The 15,325-nt window shown below is 35.6% G+C and overlaps 1 protein-coding gene across 1 annotated transcript in view; it reads left to right on the plus strand.

Moving 5' to 3' along the window:
* The window catches only part of LUZP2 (leucine zipper protein 2), a 509,386-nt gene that overhangs the window by 478,575 nt on the left and 15,486 nt on the right, over window positions 1-15,325 (plus strand). Inside the window, exon 10 of the mRNA XM_047876647.1 lies at window positions 1,232-1,324. Coding sequence (XP_047732603.1) covers window positions 1,232-1,324 — 93 coding nt within the window. The remainder of the gene's footprint in view (window positions 1-1,231; window positions 1,325-15,325) is intronic.

Consider the following 15,325-nt stretch of genomic DNA (forward strand, 5'->3'; position numbering starts at 1 on the left):
GTTGTTTGTTTGTTTGCTTGTTTTTACCATTACATGTAAAGCCCAGCATTTGGGTAACTTAATATAGAGACTATTTTAGTCAACTAAGGTGCTTTATTTTCTGTTGTTTCTCTAATGTACTACTAGTTTTGATTTTTTGTGTTTGATATTCTACTAGTTTTATTAAATATTTTTGTATTTTAAAATATAAAACACAAATTCTAGTTTTATTAAATATTTTTGTATTTTAAAATACAAAACATAAATTCTACTAGTTTTATTAAATATTTTTGTATTTTAAAATACAAAACACAAATTCTACTAGTTTTATTAAATATTTTTGTATTATTAAAGTGTTACTTTTGTAAGAAAGTTCCCCTGCTAAGGAATGAAACTGCCTATGGAAAACCATGGCAGTGTTGTGCAGAGAGTAGCAAAGAGAAAATCTGAGTGGGTTCTTGGGCACTTTGATCAGACCGTATCTTTGTCTTTATCTTCCTGGGTCCCCAAAGCTTACAACCCTCTTTTCTGTTTCCTCTGTGATCCACTGAGATCACAGTTTCAGATCCAAGCAAGTTAGCATTCACTGAGTTTAGTTTTTGTCTATCCTACAATAGTACCCTCATAGATTGATGAGCCTAACAGCATATTCAAATCAGCTTTGCCCAAGAAATGCACTTTCAGTGGAAAATCTTAGACCAACTTATAGGGATATTTACATATACTAATTATGAATACACTTCCCTGGACAGAGCCTGAAAAACTGGCTTTAAAAAATTTTAGTGTTCCTAAAGAGATGAATTTTAAAATCGTATTTAAGGTTTCCAGAGATATGAAGCAGTGCTTAATTAATTAGTAAAGCATTGATGTAAATGCAATGCTCTATACAGTGAGCTGTTATGGAGCATTTTCTTTCTTATTGAGAATATGATGTGTGTACTTATACTTCTCAGATATACTTGGAGTTAAAATATAAGAAAAGAGAGGATTCCTGCTTTTTGTGGAACTATTAACCTTAAAATAAAAACTTAATATTCAAGAAATAAATATTTCCAGTGGGAAAATCATACCATTGGACATCACTAATACAAAATTGAACGTATTTTATTTGCTTACAATGTTAAAGTCTGAGATATATACAGATTTCTATTTTATTCTTTTTCCTTGAGTGTGGTGTTGCCATTTTATCATATTTTATAATAGTCACATGGATCTATTTGTTGAACCTACTTCTCTCTCTCCTTTTCTCTAGCCTCAACAAACCTTTACTGGAAGCAATGAGAGCTCTCAAATTGAGACAACAAAGGAAGAAAATCTGAACACTACTGAGTGCAATCCTCTAAGTGTAAGAATAAGTTAAAGTGGTTTTCATGTATTCAACATGAAACAGACATTTTAACAGTTCTAGTTCATGCCACCATGAAGCTTTCTATTTCTATGTAATATCTACTGTCTAAATGTTGTACTTTTTTATTATTTTTATTTTTTTTTTACATTTTATTTATTTTTGATATAGAGAGACAGAGCACAAGTGGGGGAGGGGCAGAGAGACACAGAGACACAAAATCCGAAGCAGGCTCCAGGCTCTGAGCTGTCAGCACAGAGCCCAATGCGAGGCTCGAACTCACAAACTGCAAGATCATGACCTGAGCCAAAGTCGGACGCTTAACTGACTGAGCCACCCAGGCACCCCTAAACATTGTACTTTAAAATGTGAAAAAGCAGATGTCCTTTGGATGTCACTGAAGTGTAGGTATTCTGTTAGGAAATGTAATAGACTCTCAGGAGTACTATGTAAGTAAGGGGAAGTCAGGGGGTGACCACAGGCTCCGGAACATGCCCATTCCCATGACCACATGACAAAAAGCTGTTAAAATCTTTAAAACAAACAAAAAAACCCGAGGATGTGATTAAATAGTATTCTGCCTGTAAAACAAATGAACCCAGCATTACAAAGACATTACATTGAAGGAATAGAGATTCCTTTTTTTAAAGCTTATTTATTTACTCTATATATATATCACAGAGTGATATATATATATATATATATATATATATATATAGAGAGAGAGAGAGAGAGAGAGAGAGAGAGAGAGAGGGAGGGAAAGAGAGAGAGAGAGAGAGAGAGAAAGCATGAGTGGTGGAGAAGAGCAGACGGAAAGAAAAAGAGAGAGAGAGAGAGAGAGAGAGAGAGAGAGAGAAAGCATGAGTGGGGGAGAGGAGCAGAGAGAGAGAGAGAGAGAGAGAATCCCAATCAGGCTCCATGCTCAGCATGGAGCACGATGTGGGGTTCAATCTCATTTACTCTGAGATCATGACACAAGCCGAAATCAAGGGTCAGATGTTCAACCAACTGAGCCACCCAGGGGCCCCAAGAAGATAGATTCTTAACCTTCAGATGATAATAAGAAATATGTAGTTTTGTGCTATGGGTGTTTTTTTTACTCATAATAATGTAATGAAATGTTAATTCTGGGACTTTGGCACACTTACAGACCTATAACGCCTGGATTTGAGAAACAGCAAATGACAATTGTGTTGAGTAGATTCAAAGTTAGGCTTTAATCTAGGTGACAGAATGAAAAGTATTGCTGAAACTATTCATGATTGAAAAGAGATCCGGCTACTGAAAGGAAATAAAGCAGAAGAGACACATAAGTTAACCAAGTCTATCTCTTTTTCTTCTACTGGCTGCTAATGTGAATTTAGAAAGATGAGTTTCTCAACAATTTTGCCTTCAACTCTCATATTTATACATGTACCAATTTAGAACATAATAAAACTAATGAGAAGTAAAAATGAAATTCTTCCAAAGGAAGAAAAAGGTAGGGAGGCTTTGGGCTGGAAGGAACCTTTTGATGAAGACAGGTCTCTAACAGTGTGAGCAAACGTGCAGAAACAAGAAACCATCGGAATAAAATTACTAGAGAATAGAGTGCAGACAGTGGTGGGATCTATGCCTAAAAGGATAATTTGGGACTTAAATGTGAGAGATCCTGGATTCCCATGCTCTAAGGGGTTTGGTTTGAATTAAGGTTGTAGTTCAGGTTTTTAGATATCTGTGTCCAATTAAGTTATGAGACCATAGGATTAATTTCAAGGAGTGTGTTTTTATTTCTTGATGTATTTTCTTAAAACTACCAAAAAAGTAATTTTGCCACATAGGCATATAGCAAATCATTAGACTGTACACTTAAAACTGGGTTATATCTTGGGATGCCTGAGCAGCTCAGTCGGTTGAATGTTCGACTTCAGCTTAGGTCATGATCTCGTGGTTCATGGGTTCGAGCCCCACGTCAGGCTCTGTGCTGACAACTCAGAGCCTGGAGCCTACTCCCTTGTGCTCTATCTCTCTCTGTCTGTAGAAAATAAATAAAAATAAGTGTTAAAAATAAAAAAAATGCTGGGTTATATATTAATGATATATATGAATTTTTTAAAAAAGAAGGAAAAGAATCTTGAAAGCAGCACACTTATGAGTAATGCTCAGGCTTGATCCTTCAAGGTACTGCTTTGAGCTCTTATATTAGGAGGAATTCAGTTGTCTTATTCCTGCCTCTGTACTGACATATGTGTGCCTTGAGCAAACCGTTCTTGTAATGAAGTGGCCAAAGTATCTAGAAGGACAAAGAACAGGGCTTCGTTAAGCCTACCAAACAAACAAGCAAAATGTTCCCACTGGAGACAAAGCTGAAAAGTTCTGCGTATTGTGCCAAGGCTCCCCAAAACAACATTCCGGTCTACTTTTCTTATCAAGAGTGAGACCTACCCAAAATTATAAATTGTTTTTTGTTATTTTTTGTTTGTTTGTTTCACTTTCCTAGTTTTATTGTCCTTTTTTTTGTCACTGGCAATTCCTTTCCCTTCAAAAGTCTCATAAGCAGCTACTACCTGTTTGCAGGTCCCAATCTGAGCCCCTTCAAAAATCTGCGTCCCCCTGCACCAAGATGAATGGTCTGTCTCTAACCTGGCCTCAGTCTAGATTTTAGTCTTGGAGCTTCTACTTCCAAGAAGTTACACTTTGTAGTGCAGAGAGTGCTCAATATTCATAGGCTGTAGACTCACTTACCTTTAAAGCCTGTGTGAGTAATGTAGATGAGTGAAATACACCAGATGTAAGCAGTAGGAATTAGTGGCACTGCTGTGAACATCAATTTTCAAATTTTACACCTACAGTTCTTAGCTGCCCTCACAATAGTATCACCTCAAGAGTTCTTATAAAATACTGATGCCTGGAATTGACATCCGGAAAATTAATTCAACATCTTGGTATCTGGGGTATAGACATTAGTTATATTTATTTTTTCAATTACTCCAGTGACTCTAATGTGCAACCCAGTTTTAGTATCAATGTATTTCACATGTAAGTGATCATAAACATCATGTGGAGAGCTTTTAAAAATTAAGATTCTGACAAATTCTTCAGGAAATTTTAAATGAATAGGACTAAATGTAACCTGTATTCATTTGTTTCGTTTTGCTTTGTTTTGTTTTGTTTTGTTTTGTTTTTTGTTTTGTTTACATGGATCTGGCAACCCTCTTCCCAATCCAGGTGATTCTGAGGCAGATGGCCTATGAGCTATAATGTGCAAAACCTTGGTTTAGATAACACATAATCCCTTTAGTATGTTGTTTAATAATGGATTTTCTGCTTCTCCTGCTCTGTTATATTTACCTTCTAAAAAGGGCAATGCTTAAGTAAGGATCTCTAATTTAAATGATGAAAGACTGTGGTGTGACTTTTGAGAGTGCGTAGGAGAGATCCATCCGCAAACCCTTCATTTATCAGTAACCATGTACTGATGTAGGACTGTGGAACTGAGCAGGAAACTGATGTGTGATTTCATCTGTTGCTAAGGTCTCCATGAGAAATTTAGTGGACCGTCATCACCCAAGCAACAGTAACCAGAGTATGATTAATCTTACGCATGGAGAGCTCTATAGTTCCTTTCCAGGGATTCCCCAATGCTAAGAAACTTCTTCAACCTTACAGAAAGAAAGTACAGGGACCTTTGGATCTATGAAAAGTATTGTTACTCAGCTTGTCTAAAAACACCAAGAATATTCTTATTTGTGTTGAATATCATGAAATGTGTTTGCTTCCATTTTAATACTATAATATGAAAATAACTTCAACTTGACTCTAACAAAGCTGGAGACTCAGCCCTAATGTGGGCTGCTTTAATTTAATGTCCAAATGAGGTATCCAAACATAATTTCATAGAGTAAAAGCAAAATAAATGTATCCATTTCTGGGAAAGGGGTTAAGTGTATTTTCTGTTGTAAGATAGTTATATTAGGCAGAATTATGGCCTCCTTATTGTCTTTATTTGGCAATTAAGTATGGTATAAAAGTGATGCATATGGGTCGCAAATTAACAAGGGATAAATTTGTGATGGTTAATTTTATGTGTCAACATGCCCAGAGAGCTGGTAAAACATTATTTCTGGGGATGTCTGACAGGATGTTCCCAGAAGAGATTAGCATTGGGTCAGTAGATGAAGTAAAGAGGATTGGGCAGGAATTCTCTAATCCCTTGAGGGCCCACATAGAACAAAATGATGAAAGAAGTGTGAATTATTTCTTTCTTGAGTTGGCACATGCATCTTCTGCTGCTTGCCCCTGACATCAAAGCTCTTGGATCTTGGCCCTTGCAACTCTGGGACTTAGACCAGCAGCATCCCTCTGACTTCCCCAGTGGAAGTTACATCCTCAGCTCCCCGAGTACTTGAGAGTTGGATTGATATACCACCAGTTTTCCTGATTCTCCAGCCTGCAGAGGGCATTATCACAGTGTATCTCAGCCTTCATAATCGCATGAGCCAAGCCTCATAATAAATCCCCTTATATACGGATGTCTATATCCTATTTCTTCCTCTGGAGAATACTAACACAGTTACTTTCTCATACTTATATCCTGCATATTTTGGATATATTTTGAAATAATTGGCATCTGCATCTTATGGGAGTTGTCTTTAATCAAAGATTAGTCAGTGTAACTTAAGATTTATAAACTAAAATAAAGTGGATGGTAGTTTTTAAGGTAAAATTTCATTTTAGTGGCCTTATTTGGCAAAATTAATGGTTGGCAGTTTTATCCCCATATCTTTTTTTTTAATTTGCTTTCTACTCTATTAAATTCAAAAATCTAGAAACTACCAAATAAGGACATTTTAAAAATAATGAAAGTATGATAAAATAGGGACCTCAATGAAGCCAGTAACAGAAATAGTTGAGAAAAAGAAGTCAACAGAATATCAAAATGAGAAATCCATATGACTTTGTGATTAAGTGAAGATGCAGAAATAAAGATAAATGTCTAATACGGACCCCAATTTTGATGCTAATTAATGAGGACAATTATATTGTTGTTCTCAGATAAAGTACAGGGGGAAAAGTTTAAGTTAATTTTTGTCCATTTACTTGTAAACAGATAAGGCTCATATTCTCTTAAAAACTAAAATGAATAAGGTGCCTGGGTAGTTTAGTCAGTTAAGTGTCCGACTTCGGCTCAGGTCATGATCTCGCAGTCCGTGAGTTCGAGCCCCACATCGGGCTCTGGGCTGACAGCTCAGAACCTGGAGGCTGTTTCGGATTCTGTGTCTCCCTCTCTCTCTGACCCTCCCCCATTCATGCTCTGTCTCTCTCTGTCTCAAAAATAAATAAAGATTAAAAAAAATTTTTTTAAACTAAAATGAGTAAACATGTACATTACAGCTAATTTATTTATTACAAATTATGATAGTTTTTTTTTTAATTTTTTTTTCAACGTTTATTTATTTTTTTGGGGACAGAGAGAGACAGAGCATGAACAGGGGAGGGGCAGAGAGAGAGGGAGACACAGAATCGGAAACAGGCTCCAGGCTCTGAGCCATCAGCCCAGAGCCTGACGCGGGGCTCGAACTCCCGGACCGCAAGATCGTGACCTGGCTGAAGTCGGACGCTTAACCGACTGCGCCACCCAGGTGCCCCGAAATTATGATAGTTTTTAAGAAACAACTTTATTGAGGTATAATTTGCATACCATACAGTCACACATTTTTAAGTGTGTATTTCAATTATTCATGAAACTTATTGAGTTGTACAGCCATTAACACAGTCCAGTATTGGAACATTTCCATCTCTCTACTAAGATCCCCATGTCTTTTGTACAGTTAATCTGTTCTCAACCTCAGCCTAGACAGACACTAACCTAGTTCTTATCTGTATAGGTTTGTCTTTTTGTAAATCACATATAAGTTCGTCATATAATATGTAGTATTTTGCATGCACTTCCTTCACATAGTGTAATGATTTTGAGGCTCATACATGTTGTAATACCTATCAGTAGTTTGTTTCTTTTTATTGCTGAATAAGATCCATTGTACAACTATACTGCATTTTCTTTATCCGTTCACCAGTTGATACCTTTTGGATTTTTCTACTTTTTGGCCATTATGAATAGTGATGCTACGAATATTCGCATAAACAGCGTTGTGTGGACATATGTTTTAATTTCTTTTAAGTAGATACCTAGAAATGGAATGGAATATAGTTTTTTCTTGAATTTTTAAGAAACAAATGAATTTCCAAAGTGTGTGCACTGTAAATCCAAAATGTTTGCATTTACAACCTAATCAGTAATGTATAGAATTCCATTTACTCCACATCTTTGTCACTATTTGTTATTGTCTGAATTTTTGCTTAGAAGGCAAATTCTAGTGAGTGTGAAGTCAAATTTCATTATAGATTTAATTGTTAATTCCCTAATGGTGAATAATATTGAACACATTTTCATATACTTATTAGCAACTCATATATTTTCTTTGGTGAAATATCTACTCAAAATTTTTCCCCATATTTTGGTTGTGCTGTTTCTCTTCTTAATGTTGAGTGGTAAGATTCCTTATGTATTCTGGATATAAATCCTTTGCCAGATATATGACTTAAAAATATTTCTCTCAGTATGTTTTGTATCTCTTCATTTTCTTTTATTTATTTTAACAGAGAGAGAGAGACTGAAAGAGAGAGAGAATGAATGCATGCAAGCAGGGGAGGAGCAGAGAGAGAGAGAGAGAGAGAGAGAGAGAGAGAGAGAGAGAGAGAGAATCCTAAGCAGGTTCCATGTTATCAGAATAAAGTCTGAAGCACGAATTGGTCTCAGAGGCTTGACCTGAGCCAAAATCAAGAGTGAGACGCTTAAGCAACTGAGCTACCCAGGCACCTCTTAACTTTTCATTTTCTTAATGGTATCTTTTAGAAAGTAATTAATAGACTTTTTTTTTAGTGCGGTTTTAGATTTACAGAATAATTGAGCAATAGTGCATAGAGTTCCATATAGCAACCAGCTGTATTTTTGTAATTGACTTGCTGTTTAATTCCATTACAGTCTGATGGCATAGTTTGCATTTGTTCAGGTGTGTTTTATGGCCCACAATAGAGTCTACATTGGTAACTATTCCATGTGACCTTGAGAAGAATGTGTATTTCTCCTGTTTGATGAAAAAGTCTATAATTGTCAGTTAGGTCCAGTTGATTTATGATGTTGTTCAGATCAACTATATTCTTACAGGTTATCTGTCTGCATGATCTATCAATTAGTGATAGAGAGGGTTGAGGTCTCCATCTATAATAATGGATAGGCCTATTTCTATCAAAATTATTTATTTTTTACTACTGACTTCTGTGAGTTCCTTATATATATTGGATATTAACCACTTATTAGGTAACTGGTTTGAAAATATTTCTTCCCACTCCATAGGCTGCCTCTTCATTTGTTTGTTATTTTGCTGTGCAGAAGCTTTTAAGTTTGATGTTGTCCCACCTGTTAATTTTTGCTTTTGTTGCTTGTGCTTTTGATGTCATATCCATGAAATTGTTGCCGACACAAAGGTCAGAGTTTTTCCCTGTTTTCTTCTAGGAGTTTTCTAGTCAGGGCTTACATTTAAATCTTTAATCTATTTCAAGTTAATTTTTGTGAGTGGTGTGAAATAAGGGCCCAGTTTTATTATCATAATATAGTTTGAAATCAGCAAGTATGATATCATCACCCTCATTCTTGTTTCTCAAGATAGCTTTGGCTATTTGAGATCTTTTGTGGGTTCATTTGAATTTTAGGATGGTTTTTCCTTTTTCTGTAAAAACAGACATTGGAATCGTAATGGAAATTACAGTGAATCTATAGATAGCTGTACATAGCATGGAAATTTTAGCAATATTTATTCTTCCAATCCAAGAAAACAGTGATTCTGTCCATTGATTGGTGCCTTCTTCAATCTCTTTCATTAGTGTCTTATCATTTTAGTGTATAGCTCGGTCACATCCTTGGTTAAATTTCTTCCTAATCATTTTTCGTTTTAGATGCTGTTATACAACAGATTGTTTTCATTATTTCCTTTTTTTCCATGTTTTTTTTCAAATTTTTATTTAAATTCCGGTTAGTTAACACACAGTGTAATATTAATTTCAGGCATAGAATTTAGTGATTCATCACTTACATACACACCCAGTGCTCATCACAACAGATACCCTCCTTACTACCTATCACCCATTTTACCCATCCCACTACCTACCTCCTCTCCAGTAACCCTCAGTTTTTTCTCTGTATTAAGAGTTTGCTTTCTGGTATGCCTCTTTTTTCCCCTCCATATCTATCTGCTTTGTTTCTTAAATTCCACATATAAGTTAAATCATATTGCATTTGTCTTTCTCTGACTTACTTATTTCACTTAGCATAATACTCTCCAGTTCCATCCATGTTGTTGCAAATAGCAAGATTACATTCTTTTTCATCACTCAGTAGTATTCCTTTGCATTGTATATATATATACATACCACATCTTCTTTATCTAGTCATCTGTCAATGGACATTTGGGCTCCTTCCATAATTTTCCTATTGTTGATAATGCTGCTATGAACATCGGCGTGCATGTGTCTTTTCAATCACTATTTTTGTATCCTTTGGGTAAATACCTAATAGTACAGTTGGTAGATGATAGGGCAGTTCTATTTTTAATTTTTTGAGGAACCTTCATATTGTTTTCCAGAGTGGCTGCACCAGTTTGCATTCCTACCAACTGTGTAAGAGGATTTCCCTTTCTCTGCATCCTTGCCAACATCTGTTGTTTCCTGTGTTAATTTTAGCCATTTTGACAGGTGTGAAGTAATAGCTAACTGCAGTTTAGATTTGTATTTCCCTGATGATGAGTGATGTTGAGCCTTTTTTCATGTGTGTTAGCCATCTGGATGCCTTCTTGGAAAAATGTCTATTCATGTCTTCTGCCCATTTCTTAACTGGATTATTTGTTTTTTAGATGTTGACTTTGATAAGTTCTTTTTTTATTTTTTTTAAGTGTATTTATTTTGAGATGGGGAGAGGGGTAGAGAGAGATGGAGAGAGAGAGAGAGAGAGAGAGAGAGCTCTAAGCTGAGAGCAGGAGCTCTAAGCTCCTAAGCATTCACACTGTCAGTACAGAGCCCCATGCGGGCCTTGAACTCAGGAACCATGACATCATCACCTGAGCCGAAGTCAGACACTGAACCAACTGAGCCACCCAGGTGCCCTGAGTTTGATAAGCTCCTAATAGATTTTGGATACTAATCCTTTATCAGATATGTCATCTGCAAATGTCTTCTCCCATTTTAAAGGTTGTCTTTTACCTTTGTTGATTGTTTCCTATGTTGTGTAGAAGCTTTTTATCTTGATGAAGTCCCAATAATTAATTTTTGTTTTGTTTCCCTTGCCTCTAGAGACATGTCTACTAGGAAGTTGCTACAGGGGTGCCTGGGTGCCTCAGTTGGTTAAGCTTCTGACTCTTGGTTTCAGCCTGGGTCATGATCTCATGATCTCGCACTTCATGAGTTCGAGCCCCACATCAGGCTTCACACTGACAGGAGCCTGCTTGGGATTCTCTCTCTCTCTCTCTCTCTCTCTCTCTCTCTCTCTCTCTCTGCCCCTCCCAGCTCACTCTCTCTGTCTCTCTCCCAGAAATAAATAAATCAGCTTAAAAATTTTTTTTTAAAAAAGAAGAAATATCTTCAGCTGATGTCAAAAAGATTATTGCCTGTGTTCTAGGATTTTGATGGTGTCCTGTCTCACATTTAGGTATTTCATTCATTTTGAATCTATTTTTGCATATAGTGTAAGAAAGTGGCCCACTTTCGTTCTTTTTCATGTTGCTGTCCAGTTTTCCCAACACCATTTGTTGAAGAGACTTTTTTTTATTGGATATGCTTTCTTGCTTTGTCGACGATTAGTTGACCGTATAGTTGTGGGTCCATTTCTGGATTTTCTGTTCTGTTCAGCTGATCTATGTGTCTCTTTTTGTGCCAGTACCATACTGTCTTAATCAGTACACCTTTGTAATATAACTTGAAGTCCGGAATTGTGATAGGTTCCCTACTGCTCAAGGTAGGGCTCAGTCCCACTATCCTGGGTTCATGACCTGAATATACTTTCCCTATTAAATTGCTTTGGCACGTTTGTCAAAAATAATTGACTACAAATCTGAATTTATTTCTTAACTTTCAGTTGTTTCATTAATCTATATGTATGTCCTTAAGCCTGTACCATACTGATTTGATTACTGTAGCTTTATGGTAAGTTTGGAATTGCGAAGTTAAAGTCCCCTTACTTTATTGTTTATTTTCAAGATTGCTTTGACTATTTTCAATACCTTCCATTTCCTTGTTAATATTAGGTTCAGCTTTTCAGTTATAATAAAAAAGCCTGTTGGGATTTTGACAGAATTTGCATTGAGCCTATAGATAAATTTGGGGACAATTGTAATTTTACAATATTGATTCTTTCAGCCTATCGACATTAGTTATCTCTCCATCTACTTACATCTTTTAAAATTTCCTTCAGGAATATTTTGCAGATTTTCGGTGTACAAATCTTGCACTTCTTTTGTTTTCTTTATTCCTAATTTTTAAATTCCTTTTGACGTTATTATGAATGGGGTTGTTTTCTTAATTTCATCCAGATTCTTAATTGCTAGCATTTAGAAATGGAATTAATTTTTGTATATTTATCTTGTAACAAATTAAAGAGTTTCAAGTGACTGTGAGCTCTGACTCAAACTGTGATGCCATTTGCAAAACAGCCACATGAAGTTATAATGTTGATTTCAAGTAATTATGATGCCATACCCAGAATAAGGGAGATAAATCTCTTATCTGATTTTGCTTATCAGTGTAGACTGATACAACATGTTCTATTCTAGAAAGACACTGCTAAGTTCAACAGTGACAAATGGAGTGTGTCTACTATAAAGCTTAAGGGACAAACCTCCAGAGGAAATTCAGTATGTAATGTTGATTGGTTTCATTTCTGTTTCAAACAGTTACCTGATGTGTAACCATGACTATTTAACTCCTTGAGGCTCATTTTCCTCCTTTGACAAAGAGAGATAAATGTTGCCTGTCTTATATAACTTGTTAAAGGTTCCAGTGAGACAGCCAAACTTAACACCTGGTTTATCAAGGACACATAGCAGGTTCTCAGTAATTATCACTTTCCATTCCTTTATTCAAAGCTATACCGTTCACTTAAAACCTCAATAAATATTTTTGAGTTGTGTGTTTTAATTAATTTCTCTAAATAGAAAAGAGATGACAAAAGCAACCGCAAAAACTATAATGTGAAATAAGGAGTGGTCTTATTTACTCCAGAGCAGAACTAGATGTTGCTGGTAAAAACAGCTGTAAGAAGGAGAATATTTCAGTCAAATGTAAAAGTGAACTCTTAATAAGAAGTATACGAATACAGAATTAGCTACAGGAAGACATAGTATATTATATGATTGAGTAAAGAAAAACAACTATTCTGGGATGTATTTGGGAATTGAAGCACGAATGTGGAGGAAAAGAATGTGAGTATCTCTTTGAATTCTAGGATTCTATGATCATCAGCAGTCTCACTGAGAGCTGATGGGAGTGCATGCAATCTGTTAGTAAATAAATAGCAAAAGAGATGCATTTTGACTGCTGTTGGTACACCTGAGACTAAGCAATACAGTACAGAAAGACTTAAAATTACATAAAACCTAGATTTGAACACCAACTTTGCTATTTCCTCACATGTCACTTTGGCAAGTGGTTTTATAATTCAGATCCCTTATTTATATAATGTGGATCAGTGATTTTCAGACTTTTGCATGTCTGAATCACCAGGTCAACTGGTAAAACTGCTTGTAAAGCCCTACTCCCATAGACTATTAATCAATAGATATGGGGCACAGCCCAGGAATGTGTAATGTTTTAATAAACCTACCTAGATTTTCTTCTTTCAATATTTCCTGATAAACATTTTGAGAAACTTGGATGTTGATTTTTTGCAGATTTGTCATGATAATTATATATGATATCAAATTAAATGCACAGTATTCAGTAATTTCACAATGTCCTTATTCATTCTAAGAAAGCTCTTCTGCAATTTTAATATTCAAGGTCTCCATATTTCCATGGTCAAGGTCCCAAACTAGGAATTACAGGCGATGCATTTTCTTTTTTTTTTTAATTTTTAAATTTATTTAAATTTAATTTTTTTTTAGAGATAGAGAGAGCATGAGCAGGGGAGAGGGGCAGAGGGAGAGAAAGAGAATCTTAAGCAGGTTCCAAGCCCAGTGCAGAGCCCAATATGGGGATTGATCCCATGACCCTGGAATCATGACCTGAGCCAAAATCAAGAGTTGGATGCTCAACCAGGGCACCCCAAGACCATGCATCTTCTCATATATCTCTGTGTTTTCTTTCCATTTCCTGCCCTATGCAAACCAGAAAAGGTCACCTAGGAAAATGGCCTCTGGTTTCCTTAGCCTTTTTTTTTTTTAAGTAGCCTTAGAAAACTTGAACTAGACCACTAATGCCTTAGCAGAATATTGGTCTATCAGTTTGGTGAGGTTTAAATTATTTTGAAACAGGCTTTGTTTAAATGATAATATTGGAGACACTTGGAGAAAGCAAAGGATGTACCTGTTCCATTCCATTCACCTGAAGTTTGCAAATGCATCTCATATTGTTAAAGCATATCAAGAATGAAAGACATTGAACATTCACTTTTAATTTTCACTTAGGAATTAAGACTTAATGCTAATGTAAATGTGTTTCACAATATTTCTGACTCCTATACATAGCAAACATTTAATTTTTCTTAATATGCTGAGGAAATGAAAAACACAATGGCTTCTCTTTAGCACTGAAAGCACCAGCTCTGTTTCTTTCTATTACACCTGCCTGCAAGTCCCTAAACAAAGGGAGTTTATTTAACGGCAAAGTATTGTCTAGGGAAATGAGAGGGGGAAAATATGCAGAAAATCAATCCTAGAGCTGTGAATGGAAAGATGATGCCAACTTTTTCATGCTAACACAATTTTGACAGATTTAAGAAATCCTAGTTTACCATTATAACCAATATCCATTGTGCAGTATTTGATGGTCCTGATGAGTTGTTGGCAGATGCTTGGCTAACAAAATTTTCTAAGCAAGTCATGCCCTGCTGTAACTGGGCTTGGAGACTACACACCATTGTCATTCTGGGCATCTGAAGAGGTTGGCTTTATACAAGGCCTTCTTTATATTGCTACTGCGGTTCCTTCAAGAAGGAATAGACACACCTCGAGATAATGCAGAATGGCAAATAATTTTATCTTCAGAAAATTTTTCTGCTTTGCACATTAAATATAAGTCTGCATGTTTTCCCTACTTTAACATCAATTTAAAGTATGCAAAATGTGGACTTAAGTATGAGTTCTTATCAGAAATTGTATAGAAACCATAATAACAATGGTTAATTTATTAATCTGATAAATAAAAATACCCAATAAACATGCTAATTTATTATAAGGATATTGACAAGACAGTGATGTACACATAAAGCTTAATCTGGTCAATACTTTCTTGACTCCTCTTATCTTCCCTGAAGGCACAGAATGGCTTTCTCTTCTTGGTTGCCATAATGCTTGGTTTATACACCTATTTTATCCTGTGTCACAGTCCATCTGCATCCTGATTATTTGTACAAAGTTCTCATTTTGCATTACATAATAAGCAGTTTGAGGACAGTAGCTATAAAAATACTGGTATTTCCTTCAGGACTAAGCAAAATGCTCATCCTAGCAGATGCATATTATTTCTCCAAAACTTCTAAAGTTATGAAATTAGGGCTTTGGTTTCAAAAAGTTTAATTTTTTCATATGGAGTACTAAATACAGGGCTAAAATATCATCCTGTAATAAATATAACAAATTATTTCATACAGAAAGGTGGCATCACAGAAAAATTTAGCCAAAATGCATTCATATTTTTAAGTACCTTGGTACTTAATTCCATTTTTTTCTCCTTTATAATATTTCAAAAAGCATTCTT

This window comes from Prionailurus viverrinus, chromosome D1 (assembly GCF_022837055.1).
Source record: "Prionailurus viverrinus isolate Anna chromosome D1, UM_Priviv_1.0, whole genome shotgun sequence".
Taxonomy (NCBI): Eukaryota; Metazoa; Chordata; class Mammalia; order Carnivora; family Felidae; genus Prionailurus; species Prionailurus viverrinus.